This window comes from Phoca vitulina, unplaced genomic scaffold (genome assembly GCF_004348235.1).
Source record: "Phoca vitulina isolate PV1807 unplaced genomic scaffold, GSC_HSeal_1.0 scaffold6, whole genome shotgun sequence".
NCBI lineage: Eukaryota > Metazoa > Chordata > Mammalia > Carnivora > Phocidae > Phoca > Phoca vitulina.
This window is the reverse complement of record NW_022589709.1, coordinates 66,247,004-66,271,207: the sequence shown is the minus strand read 5'-3', so window position 1 is coordinate 66,271,207 and position 24,204 is coordinate 66,247,004. Positions and strand designations below refer to the sequence as shown.

At 38.0% G+C, this 24,204-nt stretch overlaps 1 protein-coding gene across 6 annotated transcripts in view; it reads right to left on the bottom strand.

Moving 5' to 3' along the window:
• Nucleotides 1-24,204, bottom strand: part of MIER3 (MIER family member 3) — a 168,096-nt gene that overhangs the window by 6,602 nt on the left and 137,290 nt on the right. For 4 of the 6 annotated variants that reach the window (XM_032404383.1, XM_032404384.1, XM_032404387.1 and 1 more), the window contains 9 exons: nt 22,528-22,552; nt 19,376-19,521; nt 11,868-12,002; nt 10,527-10,647; nt 9,493-9,578; nt 9,230-9,302; nt 6,887-7,038; nt 4,550-4,631; nt 2,832-2,926 (listed from right to left, as the gene is read on the bottom strand). In XM_032404383.1, coding sequence (XP_032260274.1) covers nt 2,832-2,926; nt 4,550-4,631; nt 6,887-7,038; nt 9,230-9,302; nt 9,493-9,578; nt 10,527-10,647; nt 11,868-12,002; nt 19,376-19,521; nt 22,528-22,552 — 915 coding nt within the window. Of the gene's footprint in view, nt 1-2,831; nt 2,927-4,549; nt 4,632-6,886; nt 7,039-9,229; nt 9,303-9,492; nt 9,579-10,526; nt 10,648-11,867; nt 12,003-19,375; nt 19,522-22,527; nt 22,553-23,400; nt 23,585-24,010; nt 24,067-24,204 lie in introns of those variants that run through there. The other 2 variants (XM_032404386.1, XM_032404385.1) reach the window with 2 other exon arrangements.

Here is a 24,204-nt window from a genome sequence, read left to right as displayed (position 1 = left end):
GGACATCCATATGCAAAAACAAAAAAAAGAAAGAAAGAAAGAAAAAGAAAGAAGCTAGACACAGATCTTAACAACTTTCACAAAAATAAACTAAAAATGGAATATAGACATAAATGTGAAATGCAAAACTATAAAGCTCCTAGGAGAGAACATAGGAGAAAAGCTAGATGACTTTGGGGATGACAATGACTTTTTAGATGTAACACTAAAAGCATGATCAGTAAAAAAATATTTGATTAGTTGAAATTCACTAAAATTAAAACCTTCTACTTTGCAAAAGACACTGTTAGGAGAATGAAGAACCATATACAGGGAGAAAATAGTTGCAAAACACACATGTGATAAAGGACTATTATCCAAAATGTGTAAAGAGCACTTAAAACTTTACAGTAAGGCAACAAACCATTCAATTAAAAAATAGGCTAAAGGCCTTACCAGACACCTCACAAAGAAGAGACACAGATGGCAAATAAGCAAATGAAAAGATAGTCCACATCTTATGTCATCAGAGAAATGCAAATGAAAACAACAAGATACACTACACAACTATTATAACAGCCAAAATCTAAAACCCTGACAACACCAAATGCTGGAAGGATGTGGAGCAAGAGGAACTCACAGTGCTGGTGGGAATGCAAAATGGTAAAGCCACTTGAGCATACACTGTGAAGGTTTTCTAAAAAACCAAACATACTCTCACCATAGAATCCAGCAATCCCACTCATTGGCATTTAGCCAAAGGAGGTGAAAACTTAAGTCCATGCAAAAACCTTCACACCAGATGTTTATAGCAGCTTGTAACTATCAAAACTTGAACGGGACCACGATGTGCCTCAAGAGGTGAATGGATAAACTGGTATATCCATACAATGGAGTAAAAAGAAATGTGATAAAAAGACATGCACTATCAAGCCATGAAATGACACGAAGAAACCCTTAAATGCGTACGAAGTCAAAGAAGCCAATTGTATTAAAAAATACAATACCATTCACATTAGCACCCCAAAAATGAAATATTTAGGTGTTTAGCCAAAGGAGCAATAAAGGCTACATAGTATATGATTCCAACCATATGACATTCTGAAATGGCAAAAGCATAGAGACAGTAAAAAGCCAGGTGTTGGGGTAGGGCTAGAGGAAGGGAGAGAGGAATAGAATGGAATTGGTTGTAGTACAAGGAATTTTTAGGACTGTGAAACTATTCTGTATGATACTATGTAATGGTACAAATCATTACACACTTGTCAGAACCATACAACACAAAAAGTGAACCATGGACTTCAGTTAATAATAATATATCAATATTGGTTCATTAATTATAACAAATGTAGCACACTAATGTAAAATATTAATAGTGGAAGCTGTGTATATGGGGGAAGGGGGTATATGGGAATCCTATGTACTTTCTGATCTATTTTTCTGTAAACCATAAATTACTCTAAAAAATAAAGTCTATTAATGAAAAAGAAAAAGGAATAAAATATTGACCTACCCACCTAAATACTTCAGAATCTTATGTTCCTTTAGGATGAAAAGAGATAATAATAAACAAACCATACTTTAATGAAACTTAATTATTCCAAACTATTGGAATATACACATTCACACACACTTTTTAAAAAACTGACTTTATTTTTTAGAACAGTTTTAGGTTCACAGCTGATGTGAGCAGAAAGTACAGAGTTCCCACATACCATCTTCTGCTCCCAAATATGCACAGCTTCCTCCACTATCAATTTCCCACCACAGTGGTACGTGTTACAGTTGATGAATCTATACCCACATATCTTTATTACCCAAAGTCCATCATTTACATTAGGGTTCACTCAGGTATTATACATCATATAGGTAATGACAAATATATATTGACATATATCCACCATTAGAGTATCATACAAAATAGTTCCACTGCCCTAAAAATCCTCTGTACTGTGCCTATTCATCCCTCCCTCTATGATAAATCTTGAAACCACTGATCTATTTATTGTCTCCACAGTTTTGCCTTTTCCAGAATGTCATATAGTTGAAATCATACAGTAGATAACCTTTCCAGATTGGCTTCCTTGACTTAACAATATGCATTTAAAGGTCACCTCATGTCTTTTTGTGGCTTAATAGCTCATTCCTTTTAGAACTGAATTATATGCCAGTGTTTGGATGTGTCACAATGTATTTATCCATCCACCTCAAAGGACACCTTACTTGTCTCCAAGTTCTGGCAATCATGATTAAATGTGCTATTAACATTTTGTGTGGATATAAATTTGCAACTCTTTTGTGTAAATACCAATGAGTACAACTGCTGGATCATATGGTAAGAGTATGGTTAGCTTTGTAAGAAAATGCCAAACTGTCTTTTAAAGGTGCCATACTATTTTGCATTCCCATCAGTAATGAATGAGAGTTCCTGTTGCTCCACATTCTTGCCAGCATTTGATGTTATTAGAACACTTATAGTTGGTTTTAGTAATCAGTGTTTCTTCTTTCAGCAACTGCAGTTCTGGCTGCTAAAGAGAAACGTTTCTGAGGCCACAAACATCTGAATAGCTTAGAAAGAAATCAAAGTCAAGGAAAACGGAAGAAAAGTAAGACTTAGAAAACAGTCAATCCATTTTCCATGAGTAGAGTGTAACAACTATGTATGTCAAAAGATAGGTGAGTCCTCTATCAGCCATCCCACAAGCAGGCCGTGTAAAGCAATGTAAGAAATGCTAACGTCAGGAAAGCATTAACAAATTCTTCCTTTTTTTTCCCTACCCAAGTGACTTAAAACTTATGTGCCTCTATTCACTGTCATTATTAAGCAATCTGTACTAATTTGCCTAACTTACCTTATTCTTCTGTATAAGATGAAAATCTTTTCCAAAAAGCATGAGTGCATGTTCAAAGCTCCGGCATTCTTCTTCTGTCCACGCAGTCATTCCTTCTAAAGAAATTAAAGAAACTTCATTGGCCTCAGAGCTCTTTTATATGAATTGCTAGTTTACTTTCAGTATGTTTCCCCTATAAAAGGCCATTAACTATCCCTCTCTCTCTCTCTCTCTCTCTCACACACACACACACACAGTTCTGTATGCAGGAGATTTCAGTTAGGATTACCAAAAGTAAGCACAATACAATCTTATTTAAAAATCAACAATACCAAAATATAAACACTGGGGTTTTCTCCTCTACATGGAAGGATAAGAATGTAATGTTTTTCTATGATTTATACGCATTGTTTTTCTGACTTTTTTAAACAATGAGCATATATTTTTTCAAATTAAAAAAAAGGTTATTTCCTTTATGACGAAAAAAAAAGCCTCATTTTGATATTATATCAAAACCATAGTGCTTTTAATTAAAGACCATAAATAATCAATACATATTTATTTAAAGTCAGTTTGCAGAGTGCTACACTCTGGAAATCCAGTGGGAATAAGAAACAGCCCATGCTCTCAAGACTAAATCCCATTTAACTTCTCAGAAGACGCTAATGTGAGTGACCTCAAATCTGTTTGGGGCAGAGGAAACCTGAAGTCCTTCATTCGAAGACAATGGGGACCAGGTCCCCATCAAGAGTAGTCCACCACAGGGGCGCCAGGGTGGCTCAGTCATTAAGCGTCTGCCTTCAGCTCGGGTCATGATCCCAGGGTCCTGGGATCGAGCCCCGCATCAGGCTCCCTGCTCAGCGAGAGGCCTGCTTCTCCCTCTCCCACTCCCCCTGCTTGTGTTCCCTCTCTCCTGTGTCTCTGTCAAATAAATAAATAAAATCTTAAAAAAAAAAAAAAGAGTAGTCCACCATAAAGATAAAACATAGTTTGAACTAAAGTAAAAACCAGTATTTAGTTTTTGAGATTAGGAGAGCTTAAAAATAATTTTCTCAAAAAAGCAACTTTTATAAGAAAACATTTCAACAGACTATCTCAACCTACAAGTTTAATGTGCTGTTTTCAGCTTTTCTATTTTTCCAAATCACTTATATACTATTACTGAGTATTATTTCACTCTATATATACTTAATGAAAGCTATGGTGCATGCAATTACTTATATAATGACAAAACTACTGAAATTAAAGTTAACCATTTTCCCCGACACACACAAAACAAAGCCTAAGTATCGTAAAAATTTTATTACATGATTACTAAAAATACCTTCCTTGTAATAAATTCAATGGAATATATTATAATACATGTTTTTTATCTTTAATCTCCTTTTCATTTCCTGTTTGGTTTAAAAAAAAAAAACAACTTTTCTTTTCAATGAAATCATAAAATCATTCTTTTTAATTACTTTGGATATATTGTCATCTCTGGGGTCTGCTTTGTTCTGTAACTATTTCTTCAAGAAAGTGGAGGTGACAGGGGGGTAACTAATTTGTATTTGAACAATCTCTGGTACGTCTAAAAATAGAGGGCAAGAAAAGGAAAAAATTATTGGCTATGAAGATGAACACAGATCTTACAAAAGTGTAATAGGACTGCTCCATCCTTTACAATACTTTGTTATTCTAATCCCCAAATAAGCATCCCCTTTCATTTCCCTCTCTTGATCCCAAGAGTTCCTCACCTTGAGATGCCTTTCCGTTGCAGCAGTACCTTTCAATTGCTTCCTTTATATTATGGTTACACTTGAGAAGTTCATATAATGCCTACAAGATAAAGGAAAAAAAAAAAACTATCCAATAAAAATTACCAGAAATTCACACTTAACAACAGCATTAAAACAAATAGACAAAAAAACACCAGGACTAGTAAGAGTCTTGACAAATACTGTCTGAAATGCTCTCTAAATGCAAGACATTTAGGGGTATGCTTGCCGAAACATTTAGTCTACTTAACTGTCCTGGTGATGGACTCTGGTATCCCAGAGTTTGTTCATTTTCACTCTACCCCTCAGAAGTCACCCACCAGTATCGTTCTTTTTTTTTTTTGCCAGGCCATCTGAGCTGGGCAATTTCCTTATTTTAGATGATTTTTTTCTAGTTGGGAAAAATTAGAACTATGGTCTTATTTCTTGATATCACCTACTCCCTGTCTTTTAGAGTGTTAATAAGAGGGAACATCAGCAGGCCTAGAATAGAAGGATGGGTACTTGAGTGACTAGGGTTTATAATGGTCTCATGGTCTACTATGAAGGGTGTCATTTTCTTAAAATTAGAATTTCTTCTCATTAAATCTGTTTGGAATTACAAATATACTAAATAGCAGTGGAGAGAACTTAATTGGAAGTTATTTAATAATCCACCTTCCCAAGTAATTTCCAAGAAAGGCAAAGATGGCTCAATATTAGTAAATCTATTAATACATCAATAGGCTAATAATCAGAACATAATCATTAAAAAACAATCCAGCTGCTAAAAAAGCATCTGATAAATCAGTATCCATTTCTAATTTTAAAAAGACAAAAACCATAATAAGTGTAAGTGGATGGTTACCACCTTAGTATAATAAAGACAACCTATATCAAACCAAGTACTGGTATTATTCTTAATGTAAAAACCTTAGATATATTACCTCCCATCAAAAGCAGGCCTCAAATCACTACCACTACCAAAAGTCTCTGAGAGTTATGGCTAATGCAGTAAGATAGTAATAGGAGTAAGAGATATAATAAATGGTAAGGAAGGAACCAAGGTATAATTCAATAATGACTTTAAGACTAGAAAGCCTGATAAAAACAACTGAAAAATTATTAGTTTCACTAGCTTGAGAAAAATTAAATTTTTAAAAAATTGGTATTTCTCTATATTAACAGTATATTATAGATCCCATTAACAAAAGTATTAAATACACATAAATATTTAAGATATTGACGAATTACGTTAATTAGATGCATGTGATATCCAAACAAACAAAAACATCTGAGTGATTAAAAAAGTCAAATACATAGAGAGTCAGATCATGTTCTTGAACTGGAAGGTTTAATGTTTTAAAGGAACTAATTCTTCCAAAATTAATTTATAGTTTAATGGACTATCAGTACAAAAACCCAGTGGGGATTCTTTTTGACAGCTGCAAAGCTACTCTGAAATTCAACTACTACAACTTCTGTATATTACTTGGGAATTCAAGTCTGAATCCAACTATCTCTGGATATTCATTTCAGTTAGGATCATTGAAGCTAAAGATACAGAGTGAAAAGTATACAAGAGGGGCAAAATGATGTCAGAAGGCAAAACCAGGGGCATCCAAAAAAAACCCTTACTAGGCAATACTTCCAGCCCCATCCCACATACAATCAAGAGTATCCTGCAACTATAGGTACACAGTGCTTAACAAATGCTCCTAAAGCAAATTTATACAATCTTAATAGGTAATACTTTTCAACACTTCCTGAATAGAGTTCAAGAATAATGCAAAAAATACCTTTATTATAAAATCTAAAGTCCAACCATAGAGAATGTTTAAATAAGTGATATTACAGCTACAGGATGGAACATTCCATCACCGGGAACGAGATAGTAAAGAATTCTCAATGCCAAGGAAAATAAGTGATTCAAATTAAGATATGTGCATACATAGAGAAGAAAGGACCAGAAGAGAAAACGTGAAACAATATGGAGTAGTTATCACTAGGTCTTGGGACTTTTTTTAACCAGTGTTTTCCAAGTTTTAAAAATCTATAGAAAGAGAGATATCCAGTTCACACGTAAGAAATACTTGAATCACATATAAGAAAATCAAGAAGGGTGCCTAGGTGGCTTAGTCGGTCAAGCATCTGACTCCTGATTTCGACTCAGATCATGATCTTAGGGTTCTAAGATTAAGCCCCTCGTCATGCTCTGGGCTGGGCGTGGAGCCTGCTTAAGATTGTCTCTGATCCCCACCCCCGTTCCCCCCCCCAAAAAAAGGAAAATCAGGAAGAGATTAGTTAGCTGCTGTTTCAACAGAAGTTAAAGTATACCTGTTCATTGTCCCTTGTGTGTGTTCCTGCAGATATCCTATCCATTATTTTTTCATTTCCAGTTCTTAATGAGGTCTCAACAAGGTACTCCTTAACTTTGCTCTCCAAAACCACACCAGGGCGCCAAAGTAACTGGTCTTCATTTTCATACACTGATAAAGAAAATCCCATTAACACATTAAAAATAGTGAACATACTCCTAGATGCATACAAACTGCTCTTCCTCTTCTTTGATACGCTATACACTGGGACAACTAACTTTGACGACAGCAGCAATTTGATTGTCTCACAACCCACTGGTAAAGGTATAATTTTTTTTTTTTAACTTTATTAAGGGCCAAGTGTTCCAGTGGCTACAGCAAGCAGCTTTCTCACTGGTTGATTTCCTATCCAATCAGAAGGCTTTCTATGCCTAGTGAAATCTAATGTAAAACCCAGAAGGGTGTTTTATATTCTCCTAATGAGGGGGTAAAAATAACCTGTATAAATTCTTTAATAGCCTCTTGAACTCTCTAACTGCCTCTATGATGTGTATACAGGTTAAAAACTGCAAACAAATAAAACACACAAAAATAAATAAAAGCCAAAATATCTGCCAATAATGAAATACCTAAGAAAGGTAGATTTTTACTTTACTAATTTCCTCCCAAAGGGTGAATTTTACTTAAAGGAGGATGCACATTCATCAAAAATGGAAAAGAATGATTAACAGTAAGAGAAGTAAACTTTCCAAAATCTCTTAAAGAGGTTGATACATTAATAAGCAGAGTGTCACTAAAACAAGGTATATATATTATTAATGCACACATTGCCACCATACTTAAAGCTTCTACTTCACACACTAAAGTAACACAGATGGCCCAAATATTTATCCCATTGCTTCAAGTGCAATGCATTCTTCAAGTGTAGGATAAGTACTAAATATAGCTAATAAAATAATTTACTGAAAGCTCCCTATTTACCAGGGACCAGGATCAGTGCTTTATATTCACAACTGTGTGAGGCAGGCATTATCGCTCCCGGTGAGCAGGAAAGGTAAAAATAAAATGTGCCTATGAACCAGTAAGACTGACTTTTGATGTAAATTCCTCTCCTCCTTGTCATAACTGAAATAGGTAAAACAGTTTGGGTTTATCCCCTCTAAGGATAGAGAAGGTAGAGCTTCCCTCCTGAATGTGTACAAGTGAGAGAGGATTACATCCATTATGTTTAATCTAAGAACTGAGGTGGCTGAGCATGTTCTGATGTCAAGGGTGTGTGTCATTTGGGTGGGGGGATGGAGAGGCTGGGTCATCTGAATATCAGCCACTGTTTTGCTTCCCTGGGACAACATCATTTTGAAAGTTTAGGAAAACATTGTTATTAGGGGCTGCCAATGCTAACAACCCTAGGGTAGCCAGTCTCCCCTTCCTTTAAATGGAGGATGACCTAACAGGGCAAAGGAAAAAAGAAAAACTCAGGAAGCGCTGTGTCGCTGTACTGTGTTGGCCCCGTGATGTCACAGGGACAAATCGACTCCTTAGGGAAAAGGTCAAATGCACACGGCCAAATCTATATGCTTCCCAAGTTCAGCTAGGGAAAGGTACCTGTATTTTTATTTTCCACCACATTTTCAAGACCAACTATAACTGGGATCTACCAAAAATGTGAAGAAAAACTGATTACACTTAAGTAGGGGTGTACAAAAGAAGAGAGAATCCTTGTGCTCTACCACCTTCTCTTTCAGGGCTTACACAGGAGAATTTCTTCTAGAGTCTTTATTCATCAAGAATTTTCTTTCCAAGAGATTTTATCTCTAATGTGCTCATTACCTCAGGTTATAAGATTCTACCCACTTCTACTAGAGTGGGATGTAGGTCAAGCAGATGCACCTGCAGAGGCGTTCCACTACCCTACCTGGTGCCTTAGCATACCCATAAGGCTAAGAAGCACTGTACAGAGACAGAAGTGGTTCTCTGAGTCTCAGCGTTAATTCTGATATATTATTCCTGAGTCAGGCCCAAACTTTCGCTGACTCCAACTCTATCTTTATTCCGCCAAGGTTGATGGGCACCTGGGTGGCTCAGTTGGCTAAGCATCTGCCTTTGGCTCAGGTTATGATCCCAGCATTCTGGGATTGAGCCCTGCATTGGGCTCTCTGCTTGGTGGGGAGTCGGCTACTCCCCCTCCTTCTGCAGCTCCCCCTGCTTGCACGCTCTCTCTTTCTCTAATAAATAAAATCTTTCAAAAAAAAATTAATGTATACTGCCAAGGTTGATATGTAATCAAATAATTAAACAAACTATTAAGGGATAACTTGGCCTACCATATATTATCAAAATCAAAACCAAAAGTCTTACTTACCTTTCTCATCACCAACATACTCTCCAAGGTAAGGGGGAATCTCTGCCTGATACTGTAAACCAATCATTATTTCCTACAAGAAAATTTAGAAGTAAAAACAACTTATAAAAATATACTGAAAAACAAGTTCCAACTCATTGAATTACTACAAGTCAAAAGAAATTTCATCTTACAACAGCAAAATTATCTTAAATTACTTCAGAAATGAAAAAAGCTACTTTAGTCCAAACTGTCTAAGTTATTATGATAGTAACTCAACTTACTTTCCTCAAATCTTCAGGTGAGTTACCACTGTCTGTTTCAACATCTTCAACTTCTGATTCCTTATCTCCATCACATGTAGTATTTGCTTAAAAAAAGAAAATTAAATTTTAAAAAGGTTTTTATTGCCTATTTTTGCAGCACGTGCCTGGCATGTGGCATTTTATAAAAAATCATTTGAATGAATGAGATTAGCACAAATATACTCAACTTCTTGTACTATTCTCACATTTTAACACTAGTCAAAACAAGAAACTGAAAATACTAAGAAAGTGTATGGTACCTTAAAATTTTTTGTTCTACTGTCAAATAGTTTGGGAAGGCAAAAGGAAAACCACTACGGTCACCTTAAAAAAGAACAGAAAGCAATAGAGTTCTTATTATGCTAACCCAGAATGGGACAAAGAGGTGTACATTAACTCCATCAAAATTATGGTTTTGCACACATACACCTGTATGTGTATTTGCATTTGTTAAGTGAACAGTTCTTCTATGATCAAAATACCTAAAAAATAAGCAAGGCTGCAGATAAGAAATTATTTCACTTCAAAGACCTTTTAAATATTACTGATATACATTAAGGGATAACACCAAGAACTAAAAAGAAAAAGAGAATTAAATAAATCACTAAAAACATAAAAAAATAGTTATTGAGCATCTGATGGTTTTCAAAACCAGGAGAGTAAAGGACCTTTTAAAACAAGTCCAAAAAATGTCCATAAAATTTCATGGTTGAAGAACTATGATTGGTTATGATAGCAACAGATGAATCTTGGGAAAGAAAATAGCCTTGCAAAACTAACCAAATGTTTTAGGTTTTAAAACAACATGTTGGTTCACCTCTATCCCAATAAATAGTTATAATCGTTATCAGATTGTAATAGAATTGTACTTCCATTAAGTAAAACACTTAGAATATTCTGATGAACGATTTTTTTTGTTTTGTTTTAAGTCTGATAAGCTAGTGAATGCCATAAAATGCACTGGAGCCAGAGTATCAGTGCTACTACTCATCAGTAATGACTGAGCTTCTTACATCGTAAAGGCCTAGGGAAGAAATCAGAAGTTTCATGGGAAGTCACAGACGGTGTCAGATCATCTGCAGAAGACTGAGTTTCCTCATCATCACCCGACAACAGGTCTTTTGCTATTTCCTCCTATAAGAATAAGAATGCAGTGCTAGAGTTAGAAATTACTACATCTCATAAAAAAATTTTTTACTTAAAAAAAGGAAATTAGACTTCATCAATTTCATATTATTCATAAACATACTATGTATTATGATACAATTAAGAACTTGTTGAAGGCCCCTTTTGAGAGAAGTAAATCTGAAATGCTCCCATAATTTACTTCATATACATATGTAATAACACTTAATATTTAATTACATATAATATTTAATAACTATATTATTATACACTTAAAAAAATCTGCCTAACTTATGGATAAGCAGAAAGCTTATCTGAACCTGCAAGCTAATTTTTAGTGAATTTACAACAAAAATAATCTTATGTCTAAGTGATTAACAATTAAACTCACTTTCTACCAACGTAAATAAATAAAACCAAAAAATTCCCCGAACTCTTCTCCTCCAATAATTAAAAAAATCTAACCAATGAAAAACTCTGACTAGAGATATAATTTTAAAAGCAACACGTTTGAATTAACTTTTATCTAAGTACAGAATCATCTGTGTGCCTGGTACATAGGCACTCAGTATTTGCCGAGTGACTACAGTCATTAAAGGTATGGTACATTAATACCACATCTGACTGAAAAGGGGAAACAACAAAACTCACAGGAAGAGGTGCCAAGGTGTGGATTCCTCTCCCTGTCTGAGAGTCCCTTTCCAGAGACCACAGAAAGCTAGCAGAGACCGTGGCTGTGTGAACTGCCCTCAGCAGGGACTATGCCTTCCCCACAACCAACAATGTGACACATGTGTCACCAAGGCCTTGGCTGCTGTGGCTGCCTTCACTCACAGAGCCCAAGAAAACAGAACTTCTCCCCAACCACTCCACATCTAAGCCAGCTTGGATTGAAGGCTTCTGGGGGATTTATTAATCAATGCATTCAAGTGTTCAGAGGATCAAAAAAAGGGCAAAATCTAAGTTTAGATACTGTATGTCAACATAGGAAAGAAAAACTTTATGGGAGAACGCTCAAACATACAAAGTATTAAGAAGCTACTAGTACTTTTAAAGCAGTGTAATCAAAGCCAAACAATATTTAAATCGGTCACCGAAATGATAAAGAGCAATGGGTCAATAAGAAATTTACATTTCAGAAATACAAAATGCTTTTAATGAAAAGGAAACTAATAAAAACAGCCAATGGTAATGGATTTGGAATTTTTCTTTTAAATGCTTGTACTCACTTTGTCTAGTGTCATGTCTGGTAGTTCATCAGCAAGTTCACTTGGGGAGCTATTTGTACTGGAATTTGCCACTGCCGGAATTGTAGGTTCATAGCCATAGAACGCCAGTAAATCTTCTAAAGGCATGTTTCCTTCCTATTCAAGCCAGGGCACAAACATAAACTCAGTACATGTCACAATACAGAAGCACAGATAAACTGTGATGCCCTTAATGTTCATAAAACACATTATCAAAAAAGCAGTATCAAATCAAAGCCAAGTTTTAGTTTTTCTTTTTGTACTACTGCTAGAAAATAGGCTCAGTCAGAGCTATTATTAACTTATTAACAAAAGCCTAATGATTAACATCTTCATTTTTATTTCCAGCATCATTTCACTCTTTAAAAAATTCCTCAAATATTTAGTGATTTTTTTTTTAAGCATTCAACATTAGTATAAAGATTTACCTTGAAAGAACTTACAAGTAATCAATCAATAACTTCATATAATACTCAGTGTGTTTCCTTGGATTTAACAGTTGACCACTTGGTTTAATTCTTCATGTTAATTGGATGACAGCCGAAGGGCAACCACTTTTAGTATATGTGCTGCCGAAGCGAGCACCAAAGGGCAACCACTAACCCAATAATATTTATGTATTACTCTTCAAAATTATCCTTTCTATTACTAGCACCATATCTGTATTTTGTACAATTGTTTTAGGTTTCTCGTCCATAAACACCTACTGAAGTTTATTATCATTACGGCCATCTTACAGGTGACAAAACGGAGGCTTAGTTCTGGGTTCAAATTCCAGTACCACCAGTTCACTTACTGGCAGCGATGCTTTGATAAAAGTACATACTTTGGCTGCAATGCTTCCTATGTTATGAATACTTATGCTATGCCACATTTTGGCACCCTTTTCCCCCAACTAATCCATCTGGAAATAAGTGGTGTATTTCCTTTTTAAAAATATCTTAATTCAACTACTAAATTATATCCAGCTATTTACAACTATTCAAATATATAAATACAAAATAATATATCTACAGACTAGTTAATTTGCTCAATATTTTAGAGATGTTTATGCTCATCTATTAAGAAATTCATTAAGCTTGCTTATAGGTTTCGTTTTCCCTTTAAGGCAAAATGCCTCAGTCATGAAGCAAAAGCATGAAAATGCTAAAACATGTCCTCAGCTGATCACAAAGTGAGCTGAAATGAGCCAGTGATGATTTCTAGAAAGCCACTGTCAGGCTCGGAGGGGTGCCCAAGAATCTGGCCTTCTTCACCTTTACAGGTCTAGAACTTATATTTTTCACTGTGCCTGCTTCAAACAGATTCATGCTAAATGAGCTTAGAAAAGGTTTATGACAGAATGTGACTTTGTAAATTTGCAGTAGGAGACATGTGCCTTTCCAGTGACCATACCAATCATGTCACTCATGAAATCCTTTCAGCTTGGGATTGGAATCAGTTAAAAAGCTGCTTTGGTAGCATGGAGTCAGCACAAATGGAGTTGGATGGTCAGGATGGACAGAAGTTCACCCATGCCATGGGGAAACCTCGTGAATTATTCTTCTCCCAAATCAAAGAACAGAACCCCTCAAATGTGCCCAGAACCAGATTCAGAGTCTCTCTAGCCCTGCTCCTTGCAGATTCCATGCAGCCCATTCCCTTTGGCTCATATTGGTTCTAAGAGAAGACTGGGTTAAAGCTTTTGCAAACCACCTGTCTGTATTATTTCTTCAAAACCTCATAGTTTCAGATTCTCTCCATGAGCTGGGGAGATGTCAATTTTCATGCATCATACACTAATAATCCACCTTTCCATCAATACAGCATTTACTGGGTTCTAGGTACTATGCAGAGGTTGCTAGCTGTAGATACAGAAATTTAGAGAAAGTCCCTGCCCTGAATGAGTTCAAGTCTTAATGGAAGAAACTGGTAAGTTAACAATTATAATACAATGTGTTGATTGCAAAAATCAATTCCAGAAATGGTAGTATACACTGGTAGGTACAGAGAAGGGAAGAACTAAACTCTAGGAATAATGGCATGCGTGAGGTTAGGGAGGTGCCACATAGGGTGCAAAGACTGAGCTAAGTCTTGACAGATGAAGAGGCATTTGACAGATGAGGGCTGTGTACTAGGGACTTGTGGTGTGTCATAAGAAACACTGACTGAGCAGTTACTGGGTGCCAGTAGGCCACTGTGCCAAGTGCCAGTATGAAAAATAGGTCTTGCCCTTCTACAGAGTACAGTCTAGGGGGCGGAGGGGAGGGAGGATAATCACAATACACAAATATAAAACTGCCAATTACAATGAATACAAAGGAAATAAATAGGGTCCAGAATAATGTAGAGTCTACTTTCACAGGGTCAAAGGGAAGACAGAGAGTGTCCTTTACTCCCAGGGTAATGCGAAGTGAATGGAGACTAAAAAAAAAAAAAAGTCGGGGGGGGGATGAAGGGGGAGTGCCATGACTTTATTTCTTCTTAAATGTTGGGCAACTACATAAAGAAAAGTTTGAGGAGGTGGAGAGATAAGAGAAAAGCAGGGAGACCACCTAAGGGTTTCATGCTGGATTAAGGTAGTGATATAAACATGGAGAGAAGTTAATAGATGATATATATTCTAAGGTGGAATCAAATGGGTTCCTGGATGTGGGAGTAAAAGGGAGAGAAATGTCTCTCCAGATTTCTATTTGAGCAACTGCCTATATGGTGGTAAGTTTTACTGAGATAGAAAGGACTGAAGTCAGTTAAGCATCTGCCTTCGGCTCAGGTCATGATCCCAGGGTCCTGGGATCAAGTCCCGCATCGGGCTCCCTGCTAGGTGGGGAGCCTGCTTCTCCCTCTCCCTCTGCTTGCTGCTCCCCCTGCTTGTGCTCTGTCAAAAAAATAAATAAAATCTTTAAAAAAAAAATAAAAAGAAGAAAGGACTGAGGATGGGTTTCTGAAGGAAACAAAAGTTCTGCAGAAGACACAAGTTAAGTCTGAGAGGACTAATCTAAGTAGAAGAGTCAAGTTGGCCAGCAGCCTGGTGTTCATCGAGGATCAGGCTGGGCTAAAGATATAAATCTGGCATTTGTTAGCATCTAGATGGTATCTAAAGCCAAAGAAGGCAAGAGGATACAAAGAAAAGAGAAGGGAATATATGCTTTATTAGAAGAACTTCCAGATATATTACCCTACAGGCAATGGGAGATGTCTGGAAAATTTTAAGCACAATATGCATTTTGAAAATAACATTCTAGGGGGAATAGAAGAAGGAGAGCCTCAACTAAGGAAGGGAATTATCTGAGCAAAATTAAGAGAAAAGAATGTATTTCTTGACCTACTTGATAAAGTGAATGAAAGTGACAGAGGAGTCTAAAAGGACTGCCTGTTTCTGGCCTGCAAAGGCTAAATACCTATAGCACCGTTATGAGACAGAAACATCAGACAAACTTGAAGGTGGACAGTGGGGTAGTAAATGATAATTCAAGGCAAAAGCTGAAGCAATGGGCTTGAATGAGTTCATCCAGAAAAGGCATATAGAGTGAGAAGACAAAAGCTAGAACTCTGGGAAATGCCATCAATTAAAATGTGGGCAAAGAAAGAATGGCTCATAAATACCAGAGAGCAGAACTAAGAGAAAGCAGAATTACATAAGCTAAGGAAGAAGCAAGTGTGGAGAGACCAGAGATAGTCACTTTAGGCCAAATATCAAAGAGAAATCAAGCGAAATAAAGAGAGATAGGAATTCTCTGTACCTGTCAAGCAGGAATTACTGGTGATCCTACAGCCTACTGGGAAAAACAAAGCTGAATCGATGGAGGAGAGAAAGTACATGAATGAACTGAATGGAGGGGAGAGAATACATACAGTATAAAAAGAGAATCACTAAGGGCAACACAGGGTTAAAAGAATTTCTCCCAAATTTAGGAAACATATGAGTAGGATTCTCTGTGCTGATTTTAAAAAGTAAGTGGGAAGGAAAGACTTAGGGCAGGAGGGATGGAATTAAGAGTTAGCTTAGGATGTGGCATATACTCTTGGGACAGTAGGGAGAGAAGAATGAGTATAAAAGTTAAGTTTGTATGTGTGGGGCACATAGGAGATTCCACGTAGTCACTCATGAAAACCCTACTTTCTCTATAAAGACACAAGTACGATCATCTGTTGAGGAAGAAGGTGACTATCTTAGTGGAACTTCATCAACACATTCAAGGAATGACACTAGTTACCTAAAGGGAGCTGGTGCTAAAATACAGAAATTACTTGTACTAAAAACTTGTATAGCAAAACCAGAAAAGGTGAATCTAATCTCTGAAGCACTTCACAAATGAGCTTTCTATTAGACCTATTAATAAAGGACTTAGTTCTCTGAAGCACAAAAGAAGTTTTTTAAAAAAATCAAATGAGTAAAATCTCAGTCTCTGAGATCTGTGGTGGCTAGATCAGCTTAGAAGTTTGATCCAGCACCTTATCACAGGTAGAGAATTTTTCTCTTCTTTTTCTCAGGTATTTTGTTGACCCTATTTAAATTTTAAGGGGCATATTTGAGTCTAGTCATACTTATAAATGAACTATTTTCTAACTCAAAGGTTTTATACCAGGAAGAACATAAAATCTAGAGGCAGAGGACTCACTAACTGCTAACCATTACTGTAGGCAAATCACCTAACTCCCCTCACCTACATTTCTTCATCTGTAAATAGAAAAGTATCATAATTTCCTTGATCCTATGACGCATAACCTCACGTGCCAGAAATTAGGATGCATCCCATTATCAATGTACACATTTCCCATAGTGCTGTTCTTCCCTGCCTCCATCTATATTACTTCTTTAAATCTATGGTACATTTCACAATCAACAAGGACTCTTAACCAAGGAAATAATGCTAATACTCATCCAATACACCTGATGGTGTTCCTGGATTGATCAACAGAAATTGTCCAAGTGAAGTGTAGAACAATTTTCATATGACGCCAGTCTGATATCTTAAAATATGCATTGCAAAACAGTATACATATAGTTTTAAAAAATTAAAAAAAACAAACCAACCCACAAAACAGGAAGGATCTATACCAAAGTGCAAGTGGTAGAAAAGGTGATTTTTACTTTCTCATTCCACAATGAATATCAAGGGAGAAATCTACGTATTATTGTAAAGAACTTCTCTAAAAGTTATAGCTGGAGACTATTAAATTAAAACCTGACAAAACAATAACATGAATAAACTATAGTAAGACACAATGTAAACCTTATTTTATACGTTTAATAACATAAATCAAGTCACATAATGTATTCTCTATACCAAAGTTCTACTATACAAAACCTGTTTTTATCTCTTATTTTTAATACATACTGTACTAAAAATTTGTAAGCACTAAAATACAGGCCATATTTATAGTCTATAAACTATCCAGTTTACTATGAGTATAAAAACTTACTGTAATTTCTAAAAACAAACATTAACATCAAGCCCCTAAAACTGTGAACACGTACAAATACCTAAATCAAAGTTCCAATAATAAAAGATTAACAGAGTACATTAAATGATATAGAAATAATTTTAAATTTCCTCTATAAACGATCTTTACTCTTTATATTTGTGTCTCTATCTGCTATTTTTTATTCAGTTTCATGTTTCATTAAATATCAACAAAGAATAGAGACCACATCTACATAGTTATGCTTTACTACAGATAAGAATTATAGTTCGGAGGAAGTGGGAAGTCACTCACTCTTAGAAATAGCTCCTCTTATCCATTGTTCAATGAGAGAAAGATTAGGCTTCTAAGTGGAGACACAGTTCTTAGGTCTTCACTAGAATCTGTTTAAAGATCACCTGTAGTTTTCTGTCCCAATTTCCAAGAATGTCATAAAATACCAAGAAGCAAAACTGTCCAAGTACAGAGAAGTTGAAATATTTAAAGACCTCTAATTTTTCTGAATCTTCAAATTAGTGATAGATACCATTACAAAGCAAAAAATTAATTACCAGTGTTTATTTTTTTAAGATTTTTATTTGACAGAGAGAGAATGTTAGCTGGATTATATAATTCTCAATTATTCTAGGCTACCCATTCATAAGAGGTAGGAAGAAGTGCCCGAATAAAGCCAAGGCAGAACTCAAGACTCTTGGACATCTTTTCTTATCAAAAGGCAATATTTTATCAATACCCCTGAAAGGATCAATACCCAAAGCTTTTCTTAAGTATTTCCCAACCATTTTATCTCTATATTCTCACATCTGTTTGGCTGTAAGTTGGTTTTGTTTTTTTGGTTTTTTTTAATGATTAAATCTAACAGCAATTGTGTTGGATTAATTTGTCAAGTGAATGAACATGTTTAGAAATTTTCAGGTCTACCAGAGTAAGCCTGGAGTCTAGATCCTGAAGACTGCCTCTGTTTCCCTGTATATTAATATGAAGGGAGAAATGCAATAAGAATTCATCTCTGCCTCACAAAGATAGCAGAAGAGATTATGTAAGAATGTGTCTTGTCTCTTTGAAGAAAAAGAGGTATAAAAACTCAAAGGATTATTATTATTCCTGAAAGCTTTTGTTATTCTGGGCTGATCAGAAATGTGCAAATAAGGTTAATTTATAGATAAGTATAATCCTACATTTTTCAAGTGACCCCTATGGAGACCTCTCTCTGTAGTCCTGGTATAAATATGTGTTTAAAATCCAGTTCATGGGCGCCTGGGTGGCTCAGTCGTTAAGGGTCTGCCTTCGGCTCAGGTCATGACCTCAGGGTCCTGGGATCGAGTCCCACATCGGGCTCCCTGCTCGGCGGGAAGCCTGCTTCTCCCTCTCCCACTCCCCCTGCTTGTGTTCCTGCTCTCGCTATCTCTCTCTCTAATAAATAAATAAAATCTTTTAAAAAAAATAAATAAATAAATAAAATAAAATAAAATCCAGTTCATTTCCATTTCTATTGATTGTGGGTTAAAGAAGTTATAAACTACATTTACTCTTGCCAACTTTTTAAAAGATGGCTGAGGGGTGGAAAATGGGACATTATTATTTTACAATTAAAAATAGAGTAAAACTTTTTCACTTTCAATGTTCTTTTAGTATTCTACCAGATTACAAGTTATTTAAAGGAAAAGACTTCTCCCTGTATCTACTGCAGTGTTTACTTAAACTCAAGGGTGATGCTAAGTAGAATAGTGTGGTATAATGCACTGGGCTGGGCTACGATTCAGAACCAAGTTTAGGGCCCACAGTTCTCTATATCTCATTATTCTCATCTGTAAGATGACCACATGTACCTACTTCACTGTGCTTCAAATACTTAAAAATTAGATTAAGAGATATAAAATAATTTTGAAAAATTAAATAAAAATCTACTTATTAGGCTTTCCTTCAAAATAATGAGAAAATCAGTGACAGTCCATAAAAGTTAGGTCAAAAACAAAGATCCTGATCCTGTTTTTATTTCAGACAGACTGTAAAATAATTTATAATAGAATTTCAAAATCTTTACTGTAAGTTTGCTATTAAAATATGAAAGTAAAATCCTTTACCTTTTCTAAGTCTTCAATTTCAGAACTGAAGTTTTTACCCTCATCCATCATTTCCTCTTCTTCAAGAGTTCTTTCATCATCATAGTCATGGACCAACATCTCAGCAGTGGGGTCAAAATCATGATCCTCAGAAGACAAAGACCCAACTGGAATGAAACAAACAATCACTTTACACATTCACAACGCTACTTACGAGAGAAAATAATTTGTGTTCTTTTGCCAGTTCCTTTTAATGTTTATATGTGAGCTTTATTAAATGCATTTACTATATACTTAACAGGTTATAAGGACCATACAGTTCTGAAAAGATATCTAAATCAGCAAAAGAACAAGGCAGAGTAATTTAAAAACACTTTAATAAGTCCAGTCCATGAGAACAGAACTTATAATGGCAACAAAGTGATTTAAACGGAGGAGTCCTAAAAAAATGTTCTAAGAGAAAAGTCAAACTTGTTTGTCAGTTAGTTTAATGCATTTGTCTAAAAGCAACAGAAAAATGAAAGAAGGATTATTAATGGAAGATTTCAAAAGAATCTGTTATCCACTAAAGCTCAACACTTCAGGCAAAGAGAATACATATGTTACCCAACTTGCAACCCTCAAAGGTACAAAACACAACAGAAATCTGGTTCATGAGAAAAATACAAGTTTTTGTGAAGCAACTATACAGCAAGTCAGTCTCTAAAAGTAGTATGTCACTTTTCATGTCCATAACTGTATTTCAAGCTCTCCGCACAGGCATTAAGTTGTAAGAGCATGCTTTTCTTTGTACGACTAATAAGGTAATTAGTTTTTAAGATTATGTGAAGGAAATATAGAAAAATCATATCTGCAGGTTTTTGGAAGATGTATCCTGCTGCAAGTTGTTTTGGCCAATTCATACCGGTTTATAAAATTGTAATGCTTTTTATAAGCAAATGTGAAGTCAACAGGATACTCTGAAAACAAAGTTGAGAAATGAGTAAGATTCATAATCCCAAGAGAATGAAATCGAATCTATGAAAAACAGAATTTTCTGTTTTACTCTAGTATCTAATTCAATTAGACCAGTAACTCTCGAAGCAGGGAAGCAAAGAAGTACCAGAATCTTGGAGTAGAGGAAGGGTGAAGTGGAAGGAAGTACATTTAACATAAAAAGTTTGGTCTGTTTTTAGTAAAGCTATTTAATATTTTAAATTTCAAACATTTAAGGACAGCATGAGATCATTACCAAAACACTGACCTACACCAAGGATTTTTCACTATGAGAAAAAATACAGACATAATTCAATGATTTTGATTCTGAGTTTGGAGAACTCTAATCATTAGTCCTAAAAATAACACAATTTCTATGGAACTTAATTCTTTAGGAAGCTTACATTATGATGCTATTTTTTTAATGTTGAAAGATATTATCTGTTCATTTTAAAACCTGTTGAAATACAGATGGTTTAATTTTAAGGAGAAAAATGAGTATTTATTAAAGAGCTCAAAAGCACAACATCCACTATTATCAATTTCCTATTTTGAGGAATTCCTGGAAACCTCTGTGGTATATAAAGTGTCAGGGATGAAACAGATGGTAACTTTTCCACCTCTTTAAGGCAGAGCTCTGTCCTCTTTTGTAATCCCCACATCACTGGTCACAGTGCTCTTCCCTCTTAAAGTGGAAGGTATTCAGTTAAGGGCCAGAAATCAAAGGGCCTAGGGGTCTACTCCTGGCTTTGTCCCTGGCCTGCTGAGACCTGAGGCAAGTCATTTAAACTTTCTGGGCCCAGGTCCAGTTTTTCATTTGTAAAATGCATAGTGTTGGCTTAGATGACCTCAAGAGCCTCTTCTAAGCTCTAATATTTTCTTTAAAATTGGCTAAGTGATTAAAAACAGGTTATAAAAGTTTTTTTAAACACCAAAGCCACAATGTCTTCTTGCTCTTTATTTAGATTGCAACTTCTTAAAAGCAGACAGTGATGCAAAATGGAAAAATTCCATTATCATCCAGATGTTTGGCATCATGTATAGAAATATTCTGTTCCTGAAATCAGTTATGACAAAGAAATGTTTGTCTCAAAATTACAAAAACTTTTTAAAACAATTTTTTAAATGTAAAGATGTAGACAGCTATTTGAAAAATAACCACAAATTTCTTCTGCTTGGTGACTAATTATTTTATAATACCTTGAAGGATAATCAAGTGAGACCTTAAAAGTCAACTAAATGCACAAAATAGCATGCAAGGAAATGGGCTGTTCACTCTAAGGCAACATGTTGCAAGGGAAAATTTGGGAGCTTTTCCAGGCTCTATTAATTAGGTGACTCTCAGTAGAGAAAAAGTCTTATCAAGTGTAAAATAAGGGACCTGGAGTAGTTCAGAGGTACTTTTCCTGTAGACTATCAGAGGGAAAAGACAGCCAAAAAAGGGCTGGAAAGGGGGTGAGAAATTGAAACCAAACTGTCCTCTCCATGATGGGACTCAGGGGAGCCAGAAACCCCAAACTGTATGCAATGATGCATATGTGGAGAGTTCAGGAGACAGTACCCTGCGTTCAATCAGAACCTGACAAGTGTTTCCCATTTCAAAAAGGTTAATCACTACTTGATGATCTAAGGCTGCCTCACCTCAAAATTTTGTATTACCACTTTCCTGTGACAAACTTGGAATTCTATGTTTCTTTTAGGTAGCTTTATTGGAAAATTGGAACTCTCAAGTTCCAATTTTAATACGATCTATAGTCATTTTTCAATTGTGAAAAATTTACGAGACAAAATAAGGAGAGATGGGGAGTAATCCCAAATTTTCGACAATTTAAAGAGTTGATTTCTCGAAAAAGAAAATCTAACCTGGGAAAGTTAGTGGAAAGTTAATTTGAGATTAACTGTTTCAGGCTTGGAGGAAAAAAAACGGTATGTGATAACTAAAGATATATTACTTAAAAAGAACACTTGTCTGTTAGCAGCTTTGTAACTAGTTATTTTTTTCAGCATGAAAAAAAAAGAGAAAAGTGTAACTGTTCCTTCCTCGAACAACTGAATTACCAAAATGTACGTTGAAACTCTTAAGAACAATGAAAAAACTCGCAGGACAAATTTTTGTGCGAAAACCTTTAGTAATAGATCTCCGAGCCCCCCACATTACCCTCTGGGACCCACTGAAGGGGTAAGAAAATAGGACAAACCTGGGCTCGAACTTCCAAAAGAAGCCTAGGAGAGAGAAGAAAACGTGCGGTTAGATCGCGCAGCCGGGGGGAAGAGGCAGCGCAGGCAACAGGGCGCAGAGGAGGCGGAGCCCAGAGCTCCTCCGCAGCTGCCAAAAGTACAAGACGTAGCTTCGCTCCAATCGCTCCCAGCCCCTTTCGGGCCCCTCTTGGCTGCCTCGCCTTCCTCCCCGAGTCCCCAGTGTGCAAACTCGCAGACCCGGGACGAAGCCCAGAGTCTAACAAGCAACTCCAAGCCGCCCCTTGGAGCTCAGCAAGTTACAAAGCGGAGAAGCAAAACCCAGAGCAGTCGCCTCACGGCATCGGTCCCCAGTGCCCGGCATCTCGGGAGTCCCCCAAATCCCACCCGGTTCTCCACGGACCCAAACAACACCTCCCAAAGTAATACCCTTTCCTGGAAGGGAATCGTCCTCCGAGCACCTATTCTACCCCTGGGGCCCGAGAGCCCCAATTCCGAGGCTGTCCTCTGACCTGAGCGCAGGCCAGCTCGAAACTGGACACCCGCCCCCAAACCAAAGCGCAAACCCCCCATTCTCTCTCCCGAAACTGGAGACGCGGCCCCTCAGTCCCAGAGATGCTAGTTCCTTCCAGGGTGTTCAATCCTTCCCTAGGCCCGCCAACGAGCCCCTATCCCCAGCGAGCTGCAGCCGAAGGGGCTCCTGCTGCGCCACCCCCTCCCCCCCCAAGCTCACCAGTCCCGGGGGACACGTCCAGGGCAGCTTTGCTCGCCCTGCCTCCCTCCTTCAGCCCAGAAGAAAGTGGGGTTACCGAGAGCCCCCAGAGATAACGTCGAGAGTCTTGGACTGCCCCCTTCACACCCAGGGGCTCCCCCACCTCCAGGGCTGCGGGGCGAGGAGTCCCGCTCTCATCCCGCGAAGCTCGGCGGCCGTACATCCCGCTTGCCTCGGTGCCCGGAGCAAAGTGGAGCGTGAGGCTCCTTGGCGCCGCAGCCCGGACCCGGTGGGCCGGGGGCACAGAGCACTCCTCCCGCAGGACAGTGGCGCAGCCCGCTCCCCGCTTTGCAATCCGGCCGCGAAGCGGGGGGAGGGGGGGGCTCGGCCGGTTTCCACCCACCCTGGCCCTAGAAAGCAGCGCGGAGGCTCCGGCGGCCCGCGTCAGCTGCCCGGGGGCATGGCACGGCGCCGTCCCCAGGCCGGGGCTCGCTGCCGCCGGTCGCCACCTCCGGTCCGGCCCCGTCGCGCAGCCGGCTCGGGGCCGGAGCCGCCGCGGCCTAGTCCCGGAGGGAGACCGCTCCCGCGCCCGCTCCCGCCCCCCGGCCGGCCCCGCCACGGTCCGCTGCCGCCCCGCAGCCCCCGCCCCACCGCGCCGCTCCCCCGTGGGGCCGCGGGAAGGGCCCCGGATCCCCCAGGCCGGCTCCGGGGGCGCGGGGGGCCGCCGGGAGCCCGTTCTAGCCCGGCCGCTCCTGCCCGGTTTCTCCGCTCACCTCCGCCATATTGGTACCTTTAGGGCGAACGAGCAGCGCCGAGCCCAGTCCCCGGATGGGGCGCCTGAGCCAATCGCAGCCGCCGCCGCCGCCGCCGCCGCCGCGGTCCGCCCGGCACCCGCCCGGCGGCGGAGGCGGCTCGGCCCCTTATAGGGCAGGGCGGCCCGCGACGCCCCCGGCCCGCTCGCACGCCC